The 23,219-nt window shown below is 43.4% G+C and overlaps 1 protein-coding gene across 7 annotated transcripts in view; it reads left to right on the forward strand.

The window, feature by feature from the left end:
• TSNARE1 (t-SNARE domain containing 1) overlaps positions 1 to 23,219 on the forward strand; it is a 479,220-nt gene that overhangs the window by 148,048 nt on the left and 307,953 nt on the right. For all 7 annotated transcript variants that reach the window (XM_017828461.1, XM_017828457.1, XM_017828456.1 and 4 more), the window contains 2 exons: positions 15,024 to 15,101; positions 22,014 to 22,083. In XM_017828461.1, coding sequence (XP_017683950.1) covers positions 15,024 to 15,101; positions 22,014 to 22,083 — 148 coding nt within the window. The remainder of the gene's footprint in view (positions 1 to 15,023; positions 15,102 to 22,013; positions 22,084 to 23,219) is intronic.

The following is a 23,219-nucleotide window of genomic DNA, read 5'->3' on the forward strand; positions in this document are numbered from 1 at the left end:
CATACACAGAGTGACTACATTTCATCGGTAGCTTTGTAAGAGTTTCTAATGAACTTTTATTTTTATTTTGGTTTTGGCACTGTCACAGGCTGTGTTGCTCTGCATGGGTTGGGGGTTGTCTTGTACAGTGAGAGATCTGTGAGATCACTTTTGACAAGGGCATGTGCAGATGTGACAAGGGGCAAGATAGATAGTAGTAAGAAATTCTTTATTGTGAGGGTGGTGAGACCCTGGCACAGGTTGCCCAGAGAAGCTGTGGCTGCCCCATCCCTGGAAGTGTTCCAGGCCAGGTTGGATGGGGCTCTGAGCAACCTGGGATAGTGGAAGGTGTCCCTGCCCATGGCAAGGGGTTGGAATGAGATGATCTTTATCATTCCCACCAGCTCCATCCACCCCACAACTCAATGATTGTGCCTGAAATTGTCTGTGAAACAGCAAAGTCTTTTTTTTTTTTTCCCTACATAAGATAATGTTCCACTCTGCTTCTACTGAGTCTGTTGCTGAGTGGATGTGCCTCTGTGTGCAGAAAATAAAAGACTAACTGTATAATGTTTGCCCACATTGACCATCTCACTAGTGATGATCAACACAGGGGCTTGCCAGTAACTTGCACGGGGTCTGAGAACCCAAAATTTGGTCCATGTGAATCCCAGGGAGAGGGAGCTGAGTCTTTCCTTTCCCGTGAATAACTCCAGCAGTAGTTGTGGAACAAGAAAACGGGACATTTTATGGTCATTGCTACAACCTCTGCTGGCCAGTTGCAGATCCCATAAGCTGTGGATGACTAGATCTCCAAAATATATCCCACAGAAACAAACCCAGGAGACCTCCAGAAGCTCTGGCAGATGGTATTTCATCTTCCTGAACACCGTATGGGGTTTTGTACATATGGATTATAAAACCCTGTATGGGTTTTGTGATATCTTTCAAAAGAGCTGGCTCTTTGAGCCAGATTGTTTCTATTATGGTTCATCTTAAGCAAACAAAAGTAATTTTTCTTCCCCCGTTCAGTAAATGCTGAGAAGGTATATGAAGTATTATGCATAAATTAGCAGCATAGTTTTCTTATTTAAACTTGTAGATAAAGATCACCAATAAATGGCAAAGGGTGTATTGCACTTTTTCGTTCCTCTTCAGGACATCTAATAAATCACCTTGCTCCTTTTTTTGCTGGAAAATTGAAGTTCTCCAGAAGAGGAGGGTGCATCTGTTGGTACTTTTATTCTGAACTTGGAAATCTGCTCCAGCACTTGCAATACTGTCCATGCACAAACCACTTTTCCCCACAGGTAGATTCCAGCTGTTGCATTGCCCCATGGCTGTTTCCCAGTGCATCCACTTTGTTTTGGTTGTTGTCCTGTCATCCCAGATCTCACTTCATCTCTTGAGGGCTTCTAGTTTGTAGGAAAAATCTCCGGGCAGGTCTCAATGACTCTGCAAGGTCTCTCCAAGACTTTTGCTTTTACTTACCACGGGAACAATTTGTCTTCTGTATCCTTGAGGTGGCCTGAAATTATAATTCTGATCAATGAAGGAAGTGATGAAGAGGAAAGAAATGAGAAGAAAAGGCATTTTCTTCACTAGAGCTTCAACTAGTGTGGTTGACTCTGAAGCAACTTGAGGGTCCAGCAGCACATCCTTTACCTACACAGCTCTCATGCCCAGGGTCTCCTGTCCTCCTACAACTCTTTCTGTGTGGACTTGGAAAGGCCAAGCGGCTGGGGAGAGGCTGAGTGAGGTCATGGGGTGCCAGTGCCCAAGGCATCAAGGAGAGCACTCCCTTCTCCCACCCCATGTTCATCTCCATCTCAGTGTCATCACTGTTGATACCCTGAGGCTCCTCTCTCATTGTTCCTGTTGGAATAGTGACTCATCCCAACCCTGGAGCCTCTCTGGTAAAATGGTATTAAGGATAAGCTCTTGAATTATCCATAATATCCACTGGGATCACACATTATTATCTACATTTCAGGATTTTGTTTGTAGAAACCATAATTTACAAGGAGTGAAGAAAATACCCATTTACCTGGATCATGAAATGGTTTGGGTTGGAAGGGACCTCAAAGATCATCCAGTTCCAACCCCTGCCATGGGCAGGGACACCTTCCACTAGACCAGGTTGATCCAAACCCCATCCAGCCTGGCCTTGGACACTTCCAGGGATGGAGTATCCACAACACCCCATCCTAATAGATGTGTTCAACTGGAAACTGTGGTGAGGTAATATTTTTAAGGTTTCTTTCTTTTCTGGCTGATTTTTCTGATACCGCTTCCTTGTATCACATAGACTCAATCAGGAGGAAAAAAAAATCATCTCCATTTTGTCATTAATAGCCTGGATCTTTCAAAAGATATTTTCTAAGAAGGCAATTAGTGCTGAGTTCATTAATAAGACCAGAAGAGCGGGCTGATTAAGTGCTAGTTTAAAAATAAAAACAGTATTTTGTGATTTATATCGCCAATACATCTTTAAATAACGACGTTTCAAAAATATTTGGGCTCTTCGTCTTTTTTCTGCTGGCTGTTTTCGTGTTACGTGTCCCACAGCTTGGGCAGGAAGGGTAACATTAATCAATCTTTTCCACTTTGCTTTTCAGGCAATTCTTTTGCATTTTCACATCCTGTTGGTTCTGTTTGGGTTTCCATTAGCACAGGGCTGCAGACTATCCTTGGAAAAGAGCAGTGTAAACAAAACTTGCTTTCACTCAGGTTTTATTTATATACTCGCACCACATCATCATTAAAAAATGAAACAAACTGTCAAACATCTAAAATTGCCTTTTTTTTTTTTCCCTTAATGACTTGGGTATCCTTTCAAAAATACACACAGACACTGCCTTAATTCTTGCTCCTGCTACTGCTTTGAAGCATGAAGAAGGGAACATGATTAGACTTTCCATCTTGGAAAGCAGGAAGGAATAGGATTTGATAGGGGAATTTTGCAAAATAATTGGTATTTTCCAGTACATTGATTTATTTCAATCAAAAATGAATTGTCCTTTTAACTTTCTCCTAATCCCCCACCAGCAAAAATAATAAAAAAACTCAAAGTGATTTTGTTTTATTTAAAAGTGATTTAATACATCAGAATTATGCAAAACCTTTTAAACTTTGTCTCCCAGTTGCTTAAAAATGGAGAAAAATTCTTAATTGTAAAACTGTCCAACCAAAGCAGAGATTTCCACACCTCCAGAATTAGCAGCTTCTTAATCCGTTGCACAGCTCTGCTCTGCACTTATTCTGCCTAAAGTTTGGCTTAAAATTTTAAGTCCATTTTGCATTTAACCATCATGGAAAATCAACATTCTCCCAAATTTCCTGTCTGGACAAGAGCCCCTCAACCCTTGTGGGGCTTTGTGGTGAAAGTAGTGATTCTCTGAATTATTTTATTCATTTTTACAGAGATCTGAGCAGGTGAAACAGGGCTGAGAATCCCCCCAACTCATTTTCCAGGGGCTGCCAGCCGTGCCTGACCTTCAAATCACTTTTAACCATCGTGTTGCAGCCATGAATTTATAGGCTTTTTATTTTAGTAACGGAGTGTGAGTCTCTGACATTTCCTTCTACTAAATCAACCAGAGCTGCTGTTTTTCTTGTTGTAGAAATTAAAAGGCGGTGTTCTTTTGTTTTTGTTTTCATGATGGTTGTTTTTTATTTTTTTTCACTGCTGCCTGAAAAGCAGTGCAGGATAAGAACAGGTTTTTCTGGCAGCACTGTGGTTTAACGTAGATATAGAGAATATCAGGCTGATGTTCACTTTATAATATCTCTAACGAGCTTGAGAAGGAAAGACTGAAAAGCAGAAACTGTCACCCAGTGCTGGGAAAAAAATCTGATAAATTCCCAGTGGCCCTGCAAAAGCAGGGAACTTGTTCATAATACATTAAAATAAACTGTTGGGCTAGTAATTCAGCAAAGTCTGTTGGTTGGTTGGGACTTTTCTCATGAGTTTTGTTGGCTATCTTCCTCCCAGTCATCAGTTGGAAGCAGCATCTCTGCTTTGTCTCACCACTCTTCTTGTATTTTGTGCTGTATCTCATCTTCTGGGTGACACATTATGCCAGAAACTTTCTTTCATGCTGTTGCTGATGCTGTGTGGGATTTCTCTGCTGCTTGTCAAGGTTGTACATGCAGACTCTCCAGGATTTAGGTCGTGGTTTTGCTGTTCAGTCACAAAATCCACCTTCAGAGCTGGAGCAAATTTGGGCAGGGCTGTTGTTGCTCACATGGCCACAGGTGCCACGTGGTGCTCACCAAGGAGGAATTCTCCACTTGGCCAGCTGAAAAATGAGTGGCCAACACATTTCTCTGTCCATGACAGGTGGGCTTGGCACTGGGTGGTCTTTAAGGTCCCTTCCAACCCAAACCATCCTATGATTTCTCATGGGTGCAAATCTCCTCGTCCAGACTCCTTTTACAGGAGCTGATACCCTGGCAGTGTGTGCAGTTGGGCTGTCCTGGCCACACAGGGTGATGACCTGCAGGGCTGAGAAGATTCCAGCACTAGTTTAGCACCTAAAGAGTCTCATTGGTTTCTTCTTCAGCAGTTTGCTATCAGCAGATATGCTGAAGAAGGAAACAAAAGTGAATAGAAACATCTTAGCTAGAAATAACACAAAGCAGATCTGATTGAATCTTGATTGCACTGTAAAAAAATAATTAGTCATAGACCCACAGAATGGTTGGGTTGGGAGAAACCTTAAAGATCATCTCATTTCAAACCCCATTCCAGGGGCAGGAATACTTTCCACTAGACCAGGTTTCTCAGGACCCAATCTAATTTTTCCTTGAGCACTTCCAGGGATGGGGCATCCACAGCTTCTCTGGGTAGCCTTTTCCAGTGCCTCACTGAGCTCCAACATTCCCTTATGCTTCCTTTTTTCTGGGAAGCCCTCCTTAGGTATACACAGATTTGCCTTTTTGTGGCTGAGTTTTGGTGCTGTGTTTGGAATTGCATGGGATTTCGAACTATGACAGGGAGGATGGGAATATGGCACCCATGGGTTTCATGCTCCTTTCAAGTGCCTTAGTTAAAAAAACTTACCTCTTGGCTAATTGAAATGGAAGTGTACAAATTGTGTGCAGCCCTTTTCCTCAGGTAGGTCGAGAAGGAGAGAGTTTCTTAATTCTGTGTCTTCCCTAATTTCTTTCACTGCAAGTTATTGCTCATCCTTTATGTTCTTGAATTCCACAAGGGATGATTCTCCATGACTGGGCTGTCCCTTTTGATGCCACCAGAGCGCAGACACTTGCCAAGATGCAGAGTTTTGTCCCATTGCCCTGGACCTCACTTACGTGGGAAGCTTTTGCCTGAATAGCCTTTTTTCCTTGGCTTCTTAGACTTTCCTTGGGATTGGCTCTATATTTAATATTTCTCTCAGAAATATGTATTGCATATATATGTAAAGCTTCTTTAATTTTTTAGTTCCAAGGCTTTTCCAAGGAAAAACCATGCTGAGCTCCAGTTAAAACTTACAAGCTCCACCGGGAACATTTGTGCTGGGGACACTGTACACTGCAGTTACTTCTCTGGGAACATGTTAATTAAAGCACAAATCTCAGAGTCTGGAAAAAAAGGCTTAGGTATTGAAAGTGCTTCAGAGAGCCCAAGAAAAAAAAATCATGCCTAGGTGGGGTCCTTACCAACCTGAAATGATTCTCCCTGCCTGCTTTACCTCCTTGGTAAACTCATGGAGTTTAGGCCCTGAATTTAGCTTGGTTTAGGGATTATAAAATATCTGTGTCCTCTTGTCAACTTCCTGTAGCTGTGGTAGGACTTCCAAAGGAAAAAAATCTGAGCTGTTAAATAGATGGGAGGTTTTTTTTCTTTGATTTCCTCAATACTTTTTCAAGTGTGTCTGGTGGGGAAGTAAGTTGGGAGCAGGGTAAGTCTGTAGGGTGAAGCTGAAGTGGAGGGGCAGGGACTGATTTCTTCTCTGTGGGGATCAGTGATAGGACCTGAAGAAATGGCCTGAAGTTGTGTCAGGGGAGGTTTAGGTTGGATATTAGGAAATACTTCTTCCCCCAGAGGGTGGTTGGGCACTGAACACACTCCCCAGGGCAGTGGGCACAGCACCAAACCTGGCAGAGCTTGAGGGGCATTTGGACAACACTCTCAGGCACATGAGGAGATTCTTGGTGTTATCTTGTGCAGGGCCAGGAGTTGGACCTTGATGATCCTTGTGGGTCCCTTCCAACTGAGGATATTCTATGTTTCTGTGATTCTTGGTTTTCTCTCGATGAGAGGAGGAGGAGGCAGGTACTTCAATACTTATCCCATCTCCTTTTTAGATGGGTGGGATGAAATCTGTCCTTCCACCTGAGACACCTTCAAGTAAAGCTTCATTTCTAAAGCTAGGAAAAAAATTATTTTGTATGTTCAAAAGAACTTGGACAAATCAGGAAGATGATTTAAAAAACAAAAATGAACAGGAGTTTACAAGTGTTAATGCAAACAGAGATCTTGAGTTAACGCAGAGCTAATTGTGTTCTAGAATACACTGACCCCACTGTGTGAGAAGGGGAAGAGGATTGGTGCAGACACCAGCTCCAGGTCATTTTTAAACATGGAATCCCCTCGGTGCCCCCTCTTTGTGATCTTTGTGCCGAGCAGACTCGTTTTTTTTTGTCCAAGTCACTGCCCAAATCTACAGCAAAGACCCTCAGAGCTTTTCCATGTGAAACAGCCTCACATTTTCCAACGCTGATGAAAATCATGCTGCCTGATGAGTGTGATTTTTTGCTTACATTTTCCTTTATCACTTATTTCTCTCAAACTTCAGCAGGAGGAAATAAAGACCTCCTACGTTCGAATGCTGGGAACAACTTTGCAACATTAGACATGATGCTGCTTCTCTCATTCTCTTCTATTTTAAGCTCTTCTCCTTGAGGAAAGGAACCTTGTTCAAACATGCTCTTGGCCAATCCGTTCTATCCTGGTACTTGTTGAAGGTTTTTTGACCAGTTTCAACAGGAGAGCAGAGGTGATGAGGAGAAATGAGGTTCCTGTGGTTTATATGAAATGGAAAGGCAGCATCGTTGTTCTTGCAGTGGAAGAGACCAAGGGCTGGTATGAAACATGGGATCGGAAACCAGAGTCCCCAGGGAGGAGCACCCTGCGAAGTACTGGTGGCTAAAGGACACGTCTGGAGTGGGTGTAGGTGTCTGTGCACCCACCAGTTCTTGCTTGTCTTTTTCTTAAGGATTTTCGTAATAAACACTTGAAGAAAAGCACCAAGATCAGTGTTTACAAAGCCATAGTGTTGTCCACTCTCTTATATGGTTCCGAATCATGGGTCATCTACCGCCACCACCTACGTCTCCTAGAGCGCTTCCATCAACGCTGCCTCCGTTCAATCTTAAACATCCACTGGTCAGATTACGTGACCAATACATCTGTTCTAGAGCAAGCAGCTGTCACAAGTATTGAGGCCATGTTACTGAGAACGCAGCTGCGATGGGCAGGGCACGTCTCAAGGATGAAGGACCACCGCCTCCCTAAGATCCTGCTCTATGGTGAACTTGCCACTGGCTGTCACATGAGAGGAGCCCCGAAGAAAAGATACAAGGACTCCCTGAAACAACATCTCAGCCTTGGCCATATTGATCAACACAACTGGTCTACTCTGGCCTCAAATCGGGAGGCCTGGAGACACACCATCTATAACGCAGCTGTCTCCTTCGAGAACACACGCAGGATCACTCTCGAGGAGAAAAGGCAGCGCAGAAAGAACCGTGTATTGCAGAATACACCATCTAAGGAGTCTTTCTGCTGTGCCTTTTGCAATCGGATATGTCTGTCACGTATTGGCCTCATAAGCCACCAGCGCACCTGTAGCAAATGTGGATAGAGCCTTCCCAAATCTTTGTTCGCAAAGCCTAGCCATGAGATGAGATGAGATCATCTTCCCATGACAATCTGCTCCTTTGTCCTTACTCTTTTTCTCCCTTTGCGTCTTTCATCTTCTTCCACCTTCTCATTTTTATGTTAGTTGTTCTGGAAAAACTGAAATAAAGACATGGATTTGCCATTTTGCTCCAGAGCAAATGTCTTACTCTTGGGCCAGCAGCTGGAAATCAAACTCTTCCTTGAGATGAACCCTTGAGTTCATTTCCCAGTGCCAGAAGCACATGGACTGTGGATCATAATCTTCAATAAAGAGTTACTCTCTTAGATAATTCTATGAAAAACCTCCAAGGTAGGGATTGAAGCCTTGCAATGGTTCCTGTGGTCCTGGAGAAGGAACAAGATGCTGGATGGGTGAGATTTATCCATTCGGCTGGGCTGTGAAGGGGTTGATCCCCAGGGCTGGGTGCAGTGGTACTTAGTCCATGTTGGTGGAGGTAAACTGAGGATTTGGGGTGCATGGATTGAAATCAGAGTGAGCAGGTTGCTCCCTACCTGCTCTTTACTCCTTGCAGGTGTCTCATGGTAAAAAAAAAAAAGCAGTTTGGATACCAAGGAACTTTCTTTTTGGAGCTTCTTCAGCAAAAGATGATGCTGTAGCTTCACTTAAAGCTTTCAAAAGAGAGATTCAGATGCAGGAAATCTGTGACTTTCTTTAACAGAACACAGACATAATTCTTGGTGGTGCTTTGGGGATAAATGCATTACACTTTGAGGTGCCAAGTTGCTTTGCTACAGCCACATTAAGTATTGTAAGTAAAAAGATCAAATTCTTGTCCTGTTTTTCCTCTTCTCCTCCTTTTTTATTGGAGTTACTTTAAGTATTGCTGCTTCTTTTCTGGAGCTTATGAGTTATTTTGGGTTTGCTGCAAAATTGAGTTCAGGGAGGCAACTGACTTCACCTGGCTGCAGAAAAGCCATTAGGAGCTTCAAATTAGTGTGAAATAATTAATAGGCAGGGAAGATTAACGTGGCAAACACAGGCAGTTTTCATTAACATTAGGCAAAAGGATGTTCCTGTAGGTGCCTTTACCACGTGTGTTGTCCTGGACCTCTACAATTCCCTTTGGGCATTAATTAGATCCAGATCACTAGAGACAAGACCTTATAAGCCTGGTCATGTTTTGCATTTGGCTTGTCTTGAAGAGGAACTGAAAGAGATTCCTGCTCAGCAGCTTGCTGGGATTTCTCCTTTCCCTTCCAAAGCCGCTGTCCGTGGTGCTTGGAGCTGTCACAGCACCTGAGAGCCCCACATGCATCAGAAGCATCTTCCCCCTCCTGATCAGGACTGGGGGAAGCAAACCGCAGATTCCTGTGTTGTGTTTTGCTCCAAGCACCGACACCACATCCCACGAGTGGTCAGTCCTCACCCTGAGTGTCTCCCGTGGACAGAAGTGTGAGGAATTAAATATAAAGAAATAAAGACTAAATAAAGAATTGCACTGGAAAGTGGAAAGCAGCCCACTCTGAGTGTTCTCTGGAATAGTGGTGGCAAAAACCCTGTGTAAGGCTTGTATGAATTTTTAAGGTTCTCAACCACTGTCTACAGTTTCCTGAAAGGAGGTTGTAGCCAGGTGGGGTTTGGTCTCTTCTCCCAAGTAGCAAGTGATAGGACAAGAGCAAATGGCCTCAAGATTTGCCAGGGGAGGTTTGTGTTGGATATTGGGAACAATTTCCTCGCTGAAAGAGTTGTCCAGCATTGGAAGGAGCTGTCCAGGGAAGTGATCGACTCACTACCCCTGCGGGGATTTAGGGGATGTGTAGATGTGTTACTTAGACACAGGGTTTAGTGATGGATTTGGCAGTGCTGGGCTAATGGTTAGACTTGATCTTAAAGGTCTTTTCCAACCTAAACGATTCCATGATTCAGGTTTTGTGGGGGTTTTTTGGCTGTTGTTGTTGTTGTTTTGTTGTTGGTTTTTTGTTTGGTTTTTTGGGGTTTGGTTTGGTTTGTTTGTTTGCTTGTTTGTTTGTTTTCTTTTTGGCATTGATCCAAAGTGCAAGGAGGTAGCAAAGAGGTCAAGATTCCACTTTCTCATAACAGAAAGGCTTTAAGATGGTGCTGCATGTGCAGATTTAAACCTGCTGCAGTCTCGCTGATTTTTGCCTGGAGGAAGCAATTACTGGGATAAAGCACCCCCAGAACGCCTTCTGAGCCTGTCTTGGCAATACAGGTCTTTCCAGGACTGCAGGAATATGGATTATGAGAAGGATCTACCTCCTTGTGTTGGGTTTATGTTGCGAGGCTTTGGTGCTGGGGGGGCTGCAGGGATAGTTTCTGTGAGAAGGTGCCAGAATTTGCCTACATGACACCAAGAGAGAGGAGTGGGAATATGAGAGAAACAGCCCTGCAGACACCAAAATCGATGAGAAAGGAGGAGCAGGAGGTGCTCCAGGTGCTGGAGCAGAGATTCCCCTGCAGCCCGTGGTGCAGCCCATGGTGGGGCAGCTGTGCCCCTGCAGCACATGGAGGTCCATGGGGGAATAGAGATCCTCCTGCAGCCCATGGAGAACTCCAAACCAGAGCAGGAGGATGCCCAAAGGAAGCTGTGACCCCATGGGAAGCCCAAACCGGAGCAGATTCCTGGCAGGACCTGTGGAGACAGGAGCTCACACTGGAACAGTTCTTCAGGCAGGACTTGTGACCCCAGGGGGTATCACCCCAAAGGTGCCCTGAAGGACTGACCCCGTGGAAAGGACATGTGGAAAGGACTCATGATAGAGCAGTTCCTGCAGAACTGCCTCCTTGGGTAGGACCCAGCACTGGAGCTGGGGGGAGAGTGGGAAGAATCCTCTCCCAGAGGAGGAAGGAGCACAATGTGTGATGGACTGATTACAGCCCTCATTCCCTGTCCCATCACCACTGGAGGGGAGGAAGTGGAAAAAATCTAGAGTGAAGTTGAGCCTGGGAAGAAGAGAGGGGTGAATGTGTTTTCAGATAATTTCTCATTATCCTACACTGTGTTTTGATTGGTAATAAATTCAATTTATTTCCCCAAGTCAAGTCTGTTTTGCCTGTGACAGTAACTGTTGAGTTACTTCCCCTGTTCTTATCTTGACCCACAAACCTTTTGTCATATTTTCTCCTCCTGTCTGGCTGAAGAGGGCAGTGACAGAGCTGCTTTGGTGGGCACCTGGTGTCCAGTCATGGTCAGGCCACCACACTCAAGTTGAATTATCTCCTTACAATCCCTTTCCCTGCTGAGATCTCCCCTTGCAGTTGTCCAGGGCGTGTGTTGACACACTTTGCTTTGGCAGAGCATGGATTGAAAAGCTCGTCTTTCCATCTTTTGCACCTACCTGGTGTCTGGGTAGCTTTTCAGGCAAAAGGAATAAGGGTTATGTGGGCAGAATAGGATTTAAATGGGCAGATAAATGCCATTGTTGGGTGCTGCTGCTTTAGGAATTGGTTGGATGGGGAGTTGAGTGACCTGGTCTAGTGGAAGATGTCCCTACCCATGGTGGGAGGCTTTGAATGACCTCTTTAAGGTCTCTTCCAACCCAAACCATTCTGTGATTTCTATGAGTTGCAATAAATATAACAGGTTGTCACTATTTGCTAGGCGGGGACAAGGTTGAACTGATAGCAGAGCAAGTTGGGTTGTTCTCTCTCCTGCCAAGGGGATTTTCCTGGAAAATAAATGTAAAAACTGTAAAAATGTTTTTGGAACTGTCCAGTTAAGGAAGTGAAGGAGGAAAGATTTGCATTGGGATTCTGTAACATATTCACTGCAAAACCTTCACAGCTTCCAGGACCCACAGCGTAAATAAAAGTCATTTTTTCCCAGTTGTGGCCCGAACTCTAATAGTGTCAGGACATGTATTTAATGCATATCAGCATTTAATGCACATCAGAAACCTCATACTCCTTCTTGGAGAATCATAATATTTTAGTATTCACTTGATGCAATCAAAGATGTTTAATTTTTTATTAGGCACAGATGTACCTCACATTCACTTTCCATCTCATTCTCGTGTTGTCTTCCTTAGCTTGGTAGTACAGATGCATTTTAACTTTGCTTTCTGCTGCTGCTTTAAAATTGTTTTGCTTGTCTGCTTGAGCTGCTGAATCCTCCTTGAGTAGCTACATATTGGCTTGATGTGTTGAAGCTCGAGACTGGAGTAGTTAAAATAACCTCCTGGTTACTATTTTGTTTTCTTTTGTAAAACAAAAAACAAAATAAAACCAGAACTGGCAGCATGCTGTGACATGAAATAAAAGCCCTGGGGCAGGGGACTGGAAGCCACATTCAGTGTGATTTTCTCAGCCATTCTCCAAGAACTGCGTTTTCAAAGTAATTGTTTGGAAATTCTGGCCAAAGATTTTGTCTGCCTTGATTTTTTTTATTTTTTAAATTTAATTTGCTTTTTTTTGAGTTGTGAGGGTGATATGGTGCTCTCTGGTAGATATTTATGGATTGAGATTTCAGGCCTTGGATGGGAAGCTCATCATCTTACAGTCCTCTTGCATTTGGCTAAAATGAATACACAGAGGCTTCAAAAAACATTTCCATATCCTCACAGTACGATCCTCGCACATTGTCCTGTTGCATTTTCCCTCTTTTCCATTAGGAAATGAGGTAGAGGGTGAGAAAAATGGTGTCCCACCAATAAATTTAAATAAATCTCACCCTCCCAAATTAGCACCTGAATTTCTGGGTAGTTTTTAACTCTGGACTCATAGTGTTGCTCAGTGTTTCTTTCTCACAGTGTCACAGGGACTCCAAAATGCAGGTGTGCATTCCTTGGAATAAAACTGGCAGTCCTTGGAATGAAACTGGTGATTTTCCAGCCCTTTGCAACATTTGGGATATTTCGTCTTTACTTTTGGGGTAGTTTGGGCGTTTTAAATGTCTCCACACCAATGGATGATGTGGATCTGCAGGAATGTCCCCATGTGGAGACACATTGAAGTCTGCAGTGTGCGTTATTTTGGGAAGTTTAATGCAATAATTGAAGATTTGAAGGAGTTTCCAACCCTTGGTTTGGTTCCTCATGGTTCATCTGAGGATTTGTTCAACACCTGAGTGCACATGGATCCAGGATCACTAAATGGCTAAAAATCCATTAAGGCAAATCCAGTGTTGGAAATAAAAGGGTAAAAAAACCCCTCCTCTCAAAAAAAAACCAACTAAAAAAACCTGCCACCTATCTAAAAAAGTCTATGTCACAAAATGTGTGGCCCAGCCCTCTCAGCACATGCAACTGGAAATTTTGCCGAGCTGAAGTCATGTCCTGGCTGCTCATATTCCCATAACTAACCTGCAGCATGTCAGCACCCTGAAAATCCAAGGAAAACCTCCTGAAACGGGGGTCATCACTGTCTGTAAAGAGTTAAAAATCTTATCCTGTGCTGCTCTTTTGCCAGTGATTTAATGAGAGCTGGATCTTGTTGGTAACAAGTGAAATTCCTGGGGGAAGGGGGAGCTCCAGCTCATTTCTGGTGTTGTACAGACTCTATAAAGCAAAGGAAAGGGGTGTCTGGGACAGCTGATTTAGGAGGAAGTGCTGCAAGAGAAGAGTGGGAAAATCTCTAGCAATGAGCCCCTGTGCATTTGGATGAAACACCATTTAATACCCTGGATTTGTGTCAACCCGAGAGGCTGATCCATGACTTTATTTACAGCTGTTCCAGGGCTCAACCCTCTCACATGAGTGTGAGAAGCAGTGGAAAACCTGGCCTTCGGATGTCAAGCTTGTCCTCAAGTGCCAGGAGATGCATCCTCAGGACTAACCTGAGCAGCGCATCAAGTGGGGTTCTCATTTTATTCCATTTTCCTGGGTTTTTGCCTTGCTCCATCACTGACTTTCTGCTCTTCCAAACACAGGTTGGGCATGTGGCTTTTTAACAGCTTAGGGAAATCGGGTTGAGGGATGCAGAGTGTGTTATAAAAATTGAAGATATGAATCATAGCTCCTCTTTGAGTCTCTCTAATGCTTTGTCTCAGAGGAGCACCTTGCTGATAGCAGGGGCTGTTTGAAGGCACTGTAGTGTGTCGGATGTACAAGCCCTGGGGTGCTTTTGGATATGACCAAAGTTTCAGGTAGAGCAGCTTCTGGGAAACCTGTAAAAGCTGACACAGCTGGGCAACAGAATAGGGCTCAACCATCTGTAAACCTACCAGTTTAAACCTTCTTTAAGTGATGTATCCCTTCTGTGTAATATGGCCATAATTAATGGCCTTAAGCTGAAGGAGGGTAGGTTTATATTAGATATTAGGAAAAAATTCTTTACTATAAGGATGGTGAGGCCCTGGCACATGTTGCTCAGAGAAGCTGTAGATACCCATGCCTGGAAGTGTTCAAGGTCAGGCTGGGTGGGGCTCAGAGTAACCTGGTCTAGTGGAAGGTGTCCCTGCCCATGGCAGGGGGGTTGGAGGATTGGAACTAAGTGGTCCCTTCCAACCCAAACCATCCTATGAGTCTATGATTCTATAGTATAGCCCAGGACAACCTCACATCACTCCTTGTCAGGAGGTGGTGAAGCTGTGCAGAAGCTTGGGATAGTTTAAGGGGGTTTAAAGTTGGGAAATGAAGAAATGAAGCTTAAAAGAAAACCCCAAAAACACAGCAGTAATAGCAATGGCAATTCCTGGCACTGACTCATTGCCCTTTGCAGTTGGGCTATCGGGAAGAAATAGGAAAAAGAGGAGCATCTCTTGGGGATTAGAAGTCCCACAGGTTTTCAGCCCATGGAGCAGTTGTGCTCTGCTTGCTGCTTCCTCCCTTTTCATGCAGGCAGGAGCCGCTCACTTGCCCTCCTGCTCTGGGAAGTGATGGTTAAATGATGTTGGGATTGTGGTTTCTCATTCAGTTGGGGTTCTGATATTCCCACTTGATAACTGAGTTCCAGTTGCTAATAATTCCTACAAATGCTGTCTCAGTCTCCCCTATCCACCGTGTTGCAGCAGCATCTTCACTGTTCTGAGGGGCTGATCTGCCAGTCCAGTGCAAGTTGCACGGTCAGACACTGTGTAAAACTACAGTAAACCACCCTCCCTGGGCTAAATTTCTGCAGCAAAGAGGAACCTGCACCCCCCTTCAAAGGCCCATCCCCCTTTCGAAGTGATCAGTGGCCTCCTGTATTAAAATATCTCTTCTGTTTTTGTCTCCACAGCCACCCAGATTGATCCCAGCGAACTGCAGGAGCTTTTTCAGGAGACTTCAGCCAACGTGTTCCGAATTAACTCCAATGGTGCGTATAATGAAAGGTTTCCCAGTCAGTTGTGTGCTGTCCTGCTGATGACTCCTGTGCCTGTACAGGGTGTGTGGCAGCTCCTCTTGTCACAGAGCAAATATTAATGCAGCTTTTCTGCTGCTGCATCTCCCGAGCAGCAGCACATGTCCAATACACAGTCCTTTATAAGATGTAAAAATATTCCACCATATGTTCCATTAAACAGGCACAGATATATCCCAATCCTTGCTGATACCACATCCTTTTCTATTTTTAATTGTGTCATCTGTTACAATGGGGAGTTAGAGTGCAGAAAGGTGGAACAAGCCAGACTTATTTTCTAATATGCTGCAGCACTGCTGTGTTCAGAGCCTGTCTTGTGAGCTTGCAGAACATCCATCTCCCTTATAAAAACACCAACACCAAGACTCTGCTGTTATTCTTCACTATGTAGACTGAGCAGAGATGCTACTCCTGCTCCTGGATCCCCAGGCCCTGGAGATGCAGAGTGCTTCCCTCCTTTGGAGACAAGTCTGGCTCATCAGTTTTGTTGGATTAGGCTGGAGGAATTTGTCTTGCAGACAGATGTAAACTAACAATGGAAGTTGATGTCATGGTACCCCAGATCTAAAATACACTAATGTCAGACAGGAATCAAAACTTGTTGGTGCTGATTTTACAAAAGACCTTACAGTTGCTTTTTAATCACCTGAACACCTTCTGTGTCTGTTCTGTTCCGTGTCTGTAGGGACTGGGTGGCAGAAAGGCCTGGCCTTGGTGTAGGGAGAGGATTTTAGTGCCTCCTTGTTTGTGTAATGATGCCCCAGTGTGTCCCAGGGGCAGAGCCCCAGTCCTTGCAGTAAGAGATCCTTGTTAGAAGAAGGATGGCAAGCAAAACTTCTAAAACATAGTCATCTCTTCTTTAGAGGAGTTGTGTATGCTCTAACTGCCAGGAAAATTCCAGCATCAAATTTTCCATGACTACAAGGGTTTTGTGACCCTTCTGTTGGTGACACACATCCCATGTAAACAAGGGATTATGGCCCCTGTGGGAGCTTGAACTTCCCAGCTGTGACCATGGGTACTTGGCTTGCAGGTGAGTGAACAACCACACCAGAACTCACAGAAATACCTGCAGTAGCATCAAATCTGGTTGCTCCAGCACTAATAGTTTTAATTTGGCAGTGGTAGTGATGAATGGCAGTAACTTCTGCTCCAAACTGAGGGCTCAGTCTGAAGTTTTGCAGCCTGCTTGTGAGCCTGTGTTGTGCTGTTACAGACACCATTATCCAAACCAGCCAGGTTAGGCCTGACTTGATATGTCTCTTCTGTAATCAAAACTCCTACAGTCGTGGAGTTTATCCTGATAACACCTCAGGATGAGTGGCACATCTTTTTTTTTAAATGCCACAACCCAATTTCTCTTTTCATTCTTTGTTAGAATTCCATTAATCCATTCAATTAGGGTTTGAACAACCTCTCTTGGTCTTTGTTTCTCCCCTTGAGATGGTGATGATGTGTTTTCTGCTAAGAGTTGCCTGAGTTGAGTGCTCTGTGAAGCAGGTAATGACAATGCCTGTACTTTAAATGCTTGAAACTACTTTGCAAAAATGGAGACACAACTGTTTGAAGTCTGCAAACCAGACTTTAAAATCTGTGCCATCCAAATTTCTGTGTGAGGCATCTGACAGGACTCACCCGTGGTGTGTAAGTACCTCTGTAGGAAGAAAGACATCAAATAAATAGCAAAGGACTCATTAATCTAAGGTTCTCACACAGAAGGAGATCAGGAGACAGGAGTTAAAGCTGGACAAATTCAATCTTTCTGTATGATGATAACTGGCCATTAGAGCTGCTTATGGAGCGGACCTGATGGATTTGGCTTTGCTTCGAACCTTTAAATCAAGATTCAAATGTCTTTTTATAAGATATACTTTAGTCCAGCTGCAGTCTGGAGTCTTGATGTAGGAGTGATAGGACAAAGTTTTATGGGAGGAAATCAGATTGGATAATCAGAATTGCTCTCTCTGGCCTTTAAAATCTATGAATCTATGAATTTATAATGCCTTTTAAAGTGCTTTCAGGTTGAAGAAATGCCCATAAGATACTCCACTGTTGTTGCTCTGTTCACCACCCATATTATTTTTTGTCTGATAAAGTCAGTTCCATTCAGTTTATATGTGTGGGTTTTATAGTCTTTCCCCAAAAAGCGGATAGAGCTTTACAGGAGAGGGATGCTAAGATTTGGCACAGCTAAGCCGCTTTAGGGAAAGAAGCTTTTAGGGTTAGAAAATGGGGAAGAATGCCCATGATGCTTTCTGCCCTATATCAGATGAGGAGTTTTACTCCTTCTGTGCTGGGCATGGTGTGTTGAACATCCTACAAGCTGCATAAATCCCATCACAGCTCCTCTTTTCCTTCTTTTCCTGACTTGCCGCAGCCTCTCTGGGGTTTTTCAGGTTCCCCATTGTGTTTGGAGGCCAAACCATGCACCTGGAAGGTTCTTCTCCCTCCTGGGATGCTAAAGATCATGAAATCATAGAATCATTGAGGTTGAAAAAGACCTCCAAGATCACCAAGTCCAACCTTTGACTGAATGCCACCAAACCCTCTAAACCATGTCAACTCATTTTCAAACACTTCCAGGAATTGTGATTCCACCCTTTCCCTGGATCAGGCTGTTCCAAGATGTCCCAAGTTGCCCACGTTATGCTTCTGTTGTTTAGCTTCCAAAAATTCCAGGTTGTGGGCAATCTCAGTAATATTTTTTCTACCTTTGGGGAGTGACTATTTTTAATGAAACAAGAAGTCAACTTTGTACCTGGATTTTAAAGCACCATTGAATTTTATTGAGTAACACTGCACAGGTAATAAACACCCTGTGTTTTATCCCTCTTTGCTCTCCTTACTCTTTTTTTACAGAGTTCTGAGCCTTTGGGGTGATTTAAATCCTTTTTGGGCACTTTAGGACTTCCTTCCTGACCAAGGGGGATTTTTACAGCCCTGAGCTGGTTGGGGCTGATCTCACACATAAATGATTCCTGCTCCTTTTTTCTGCTGTGAAAATGGAAATCTTCCTCATGTGTTGAATAAAAATCTTAATCAGGACAGCTAGTTCTCTTTATGTGCTACTGGATCACTCTCCTGCCAGGTCATGAGCTTTATAGACATTTTTTAATGCCATCTCTTACAGGAGTGTGAAGGGGTAGAGGGAGATTTTTCCTATTCTTTTCATCTGTTTTCTTTCTCTTAATCTTTTGGGGCTGTCCCTGTTGACCATAGGGAAGGTTCATAGTGTCACAGAATGGTTTAGGTTGGAAGGGACCTTAAAGATCACCTAGTTTCAACCCCCCTGCCATGGGCAGGGCCACCTTCCACTAGACCAGGTTGTTTGATAGTGCTTTTGCAATTTTCATGGGTTATTTAATTTAGTTGATTTTTTCCTATTAGCACACAAAAAGAAGCCAAAATGCTGGCTGAAATTGTCTTATTTATGGCTTTTTTTTTTTCTGTATATTTTCATCAAGGTTTTGCATTTTGTTCAGTGTACAGCTTTTAGCTGCCTCTCACTAAGTGTCTTATAAATAAGTAAAATAAATAACACTCGTAAATGGGGTTGCTTTGGTGCATCCTGTCTGATCAGTGAAGGATATACTGAAGGAATCAGACCTGTTCTGGCCAGATGGAGAACCTGAGTACTCTAGTGAGTCTCTTCCCTCTCTAACTCCTGCTACTTGCTCATTAATGACTGCACACAACAGGTTGGTGCCGTGCACAGTCCCATTACCTTGATCTTAAAGGCTGAGCTCAGGTGTGATGGAGTCTCCCTTGCCATCTCACAGTGGTTTCTTATCCCTCATTGATTTAAGGATTGAAACCCTCAGTTTCTGTAAATCAGGGCAGTTCCAACAGCAGTGATCCCTTGTGGATGTGCCTCATCATGCAGGACCAGCACACGCTGGTCCTGTTCAAAATGAAGAGTACAAGGCTTTTAAAATAAGATACCTGTTTTAACAGTGGCTTCACAGCATCTCCCCAGCACAGCTTGATGTTTTGCTTCTCTGGTAGGGCTACTGCTCACGTGGTCAGAACTGGTAAATTGAGAGGGATTTTCCACATCCAACACAGGAACTGCACAGGTTTTGATAAAGTGATTTGTGGTCAAGCAGGTTAGATTTAGCCCAAAATAGCTCAGACTTAATCGCAGAATCATGGAATGGCTTTGGTTGGAAAGGGCCTGAAAGATCATCTTACTCCAACCCCCCTGCCATGGACAGGGACACCTTGCACTAAACCAGGGTGCTCAAAGCCCTGTCCAACATGGCCTTGGACACTTCCAGGGATGGGGCAGCTTCTCTGGGCAACATGTTCTAATCACCACCCTCATAGCCAAGAATTTATTCCTGAAACCTGATTTAAACCTGCCCTTACCCCTTAATCTAAGCCATTACCCCTTGTCCTGTCACTGCAGACCCTGATCTCTCCATCTCTCTTGGAGCCCCTTCAGGCACTGGAAGGGGCTCCAAGGTCTCCCTGGATCCTTCTTTTCTCCAGGCTGAGCAACCCCAGCTCCCTCAACCTGTCTCCATAACACAGGGGCTCCAGCTCTCTGAGCATCCTCGTTACCACCTCTGGACTTGCTCCAGCAGGTCCCAGAGGTGGTCACAGTGTTCCAGGTGGGGTCTCCTGGCAAGAGAATGGAGGGGGAGAATCACCTCCCTTGATCCACTGGCCACTCCTGTGTTGATGCAGCCCAGGCCATGGGTGGTTTTCCTGAGATTCAGGAATCTTAGTCCCACTATTTTCCAGGTAAGAGCTACATCAAATGGTGACCTCTGACTGCTCAAAAGAACCCGTCTTATCATTTTAGGATGACTGACCTTTATGTAAGTGCATAAATACTATGTTCAAACTGGAATATTGGGTAAAATTATTGGATAGGGACTTAAACCTGAGTCATTTTCTCACCTGACTGACAAATGCTTTCCTCATCTCTTGCATTCATGTCTCAGATTCTCTTCCTTTTATGCAAGTTTTCCAAAATCCTTAACAAGTCTGATAGCTCATGGATTTACCTCAGTGTAAAATGGCAGGTGTGTGAAGTTTTGAAAGGTATTTTACAGTAGAAAAGCTGCTTCCTACTCCAATCTTCCCCAAAGCAGGTGGTAGCAAAATTCACTTTGAATTGTCCTGATTTTTGCAGGCCAGGTTGGGGAAGTTCATGGATACTCCAGCTGCTGTTTTTCCTTCTGGAGTTGCACAAATGACATTAACATGTTCTTACAAATTCAATGTCCACACAAGTCCTTTCTTTACCTTGACTTGCTGTCCATTCTCCAAGGACCACACTCTGCTTTGTTTCCAAGGGTTGATGGGCCCAGAAGTATTTTTAGTTGATGCAAAATTTTGTATTTGAAATAGAGGGCTTAGAGATTGCATGGGAGATTGGGTTTTTAGGATTGCAGAGAGGGGAAGAGAAGGAATTCTAATATCCATGAGATCTCTGCAGGATCAGATCTGTTCTTCTACAGAAGCAAATGGTTATTAGTGAAAAATTTCAATTTATTCTTTAAAATATTGTGCTTCCTGCAAAGAAGAATAATTATTAGCTCAGTTATAGACAATTACTTGAGGCTTTATCTTACTGAATCTCCAAACTCTGCACTAAAATCTGTTATGGAGACCTAGCATTTGGGGTAGAAATATATGGTTGTATTCAAGGTTTGTTTGAATATTCATGTTCTTCAGGCACATTAGTTATTTTTTGTGCTATTTAGTGACTTTTGGTGTCAAGCCAGTGGAGCCCAAAAGAGAAGAGAGGATTTGGTCTGTCAGTGGAAATATAATTAAGTGACTTGTTCAAAGTTACAGGCCAAGTCCAAGTCTGCAGAGTCATTAAAACAGAGGATTTCTTAAATTTCTGCAGAAATAATTGAGCCATGTTTCTAATCTGCTCTTCTTTCTTTCCTTAAATACTGAAGCGTGACTGATAACGGGTGATGAGTTTTTACAACTGGGAGCATCCCGAGAAAAATCCCACATGTAAATATCAAGAATGTAATTTATTTAACATGTTTCATTGTGGAAAATCTTCAAATGCTTTTCATACTTGCTGTGCTAAGTCCAGCAGTAGTGACCTGTTTTTAATTTGAAAGTGAATTTGAGACAGTGAAATTCAAGGGTCTAAAAAGACAACTGTACTTCTAGTTTTCTGTTACTTTTATATATACACACATAGACATATATATATTTCTTAAATCTGAAGTCATTAAAAGCAAAGCAAACCATATTTCCACCTTCCTGGTGTCCTTAGAATAGAGTATCCTCCTCTCCTGAAGGAAAAACCCAAATATTTCTCCAACACAGGAGATGATCACAGCGAAGGGTTCTGTTTTAGAATAGAAATAGAAAAGAAAACAGAAATAGAAAAGATTTTGAGTGCTAAGGTCTTGAACAAGAAGGAGGAAAATATTGCAGTGAACATCAATGTTCTGCCTCTTAATTTTTATTCAGAGCAATAAATAGTTATTATGCGACTTCTTGCCTCTTCACTGGGGGCACTTTTCCAGCTGGAGATGCTCCATGCACATCTCTGTGCCATCCCAAGGCTGGAACAGTCAGAGACCTGTGCAAGGTCCATGGGATGGAGGTTTTCTTGCTCTTACAAGGGGTCATATTCCATCATGTCGTGGCACAGATTCATGGATTCACCATTTATGGATCCAGGGAACTCAGTTTATCCCTTCTGTTGTAATGGCTGTTGCTGGATGGTGTCCCCTTTGTCTCATGGGTTACTTGTTCAAATACTTCACTGTATTTAAAAAAAAATAAAAATAAAATTACCAGACAAACAGCTGAACTAAAATCCAGCATTTTTTTCTCTGGAAAAGTGTCCTGTTCCTTTATCTTTTCTTTCTGTGCTGTTGACAGTGACCTCTCTGGAAAGAAGTCTTCGATCTCTGGGGACCTCAAACGATACTCAAGAGCTGCAGGATGGACTGTGAGTTTATTTTAAATTGCTGCAGGTCTTTCTTTATCCCAACCTTTTCATTTTTTTTCCCTCATCTATTCTCACCTTTTCTTCAGCCCTTTTATGGCATTTTTTTGTCAGCCTCACTTCTTTTTTTTTTGTTTCTATTGGTGATTAATGGTGGTAGGATGTGTATTGATCCTATAAAACTTTGCTTGTGCTGATTGCAGATGGCAGAGAATGGTGGTAGATAAAGAAAAATATGACCCACAGTGAAAGGGCGTTCTGTGGGTCTGTCTGTGTTGTTATTTTTTTATTGGTTGTTATCTTTTTTTGTTGCTGGGGGTTTTTTATTTGTTTTTAAAGTGAAGCCAGAGTAGGATGCTGTGGTGGTTTTGGCTGGGATGGAGTTGATTTTCCTCATAGTGGTGAGCAGGAGGCTGTTTTGGATTTGGGATAAAAGCAGCATGGATAACCCAGGGATGTTCTAGTTCTTGAAAAGCAGTGATTATACAGAGTCAAGGCCTTTCCTGCTCCTCACCCCACCCCACCAGTGAGTGGGGAGGGAGTGAGTGGCTCTCTGGAGTTTAGTTTCTGGCTGGAGCTAAACCACAACACATGTTTGTGTAGCTTTTCCTTTTGTTTTACCCCTCTTCCACTTTGCCAAAGTCCATGAACCCAAGTAAAAAGGGACTTTTGACAAGGGCACATAGTGATGGCACAAAGGGGGATGACTTTAAATTGAAAGACAGTAGGTTTAGGTTGGATATTAGGAAGAAATGTTTCCCTGTGAGGGTGGGGAGGCCCTGGCACAGGTTGCCCAGAGAAGCTGTGGCTTCCCCATCCCTGGAAGTGTCCAAGGCCAGGTTCGATGGGGCTTGGAGCAACCCTTGGGATAGTGGAAGGTGTCCCTGCCCATGGCAGTGCATTGGAACTGGATGATATTTAAGGTCCCTTCCAGCCAAAATCATTCTATGACTCCATGGGAAAAAAAAAAAAAAAAAGAAGAGGGAAGAGGATATTTTATAGGTGGAAAAGTGTGTTGTGGGGTCGAAAGCTGCATCCCAGCATCACAACACTGACAAAATGAAACTTCAGTTGAAGTTGCAGTAGCTCCAGTTCATTAAACCCCCTCTCCCAGAGCTGTGTACACACAAACACGCACA

This window comes from Lepidothrix coronata, unplaced genomic scaffold (genome assembly GCF_001604755.1).
Source record: "Lepidothrix coronata isolate B3197 unplaced genomic scaffold, Lepidothrix_coronata-1.0 Scaffold148, whole genome shotgun sequence".
Lineage (NCBI taxonomy): Eukaryota > Metazoa > Chordata > Aves > Passeriformes > Pipridae > Lepidothrix > Lepidothrix coronata.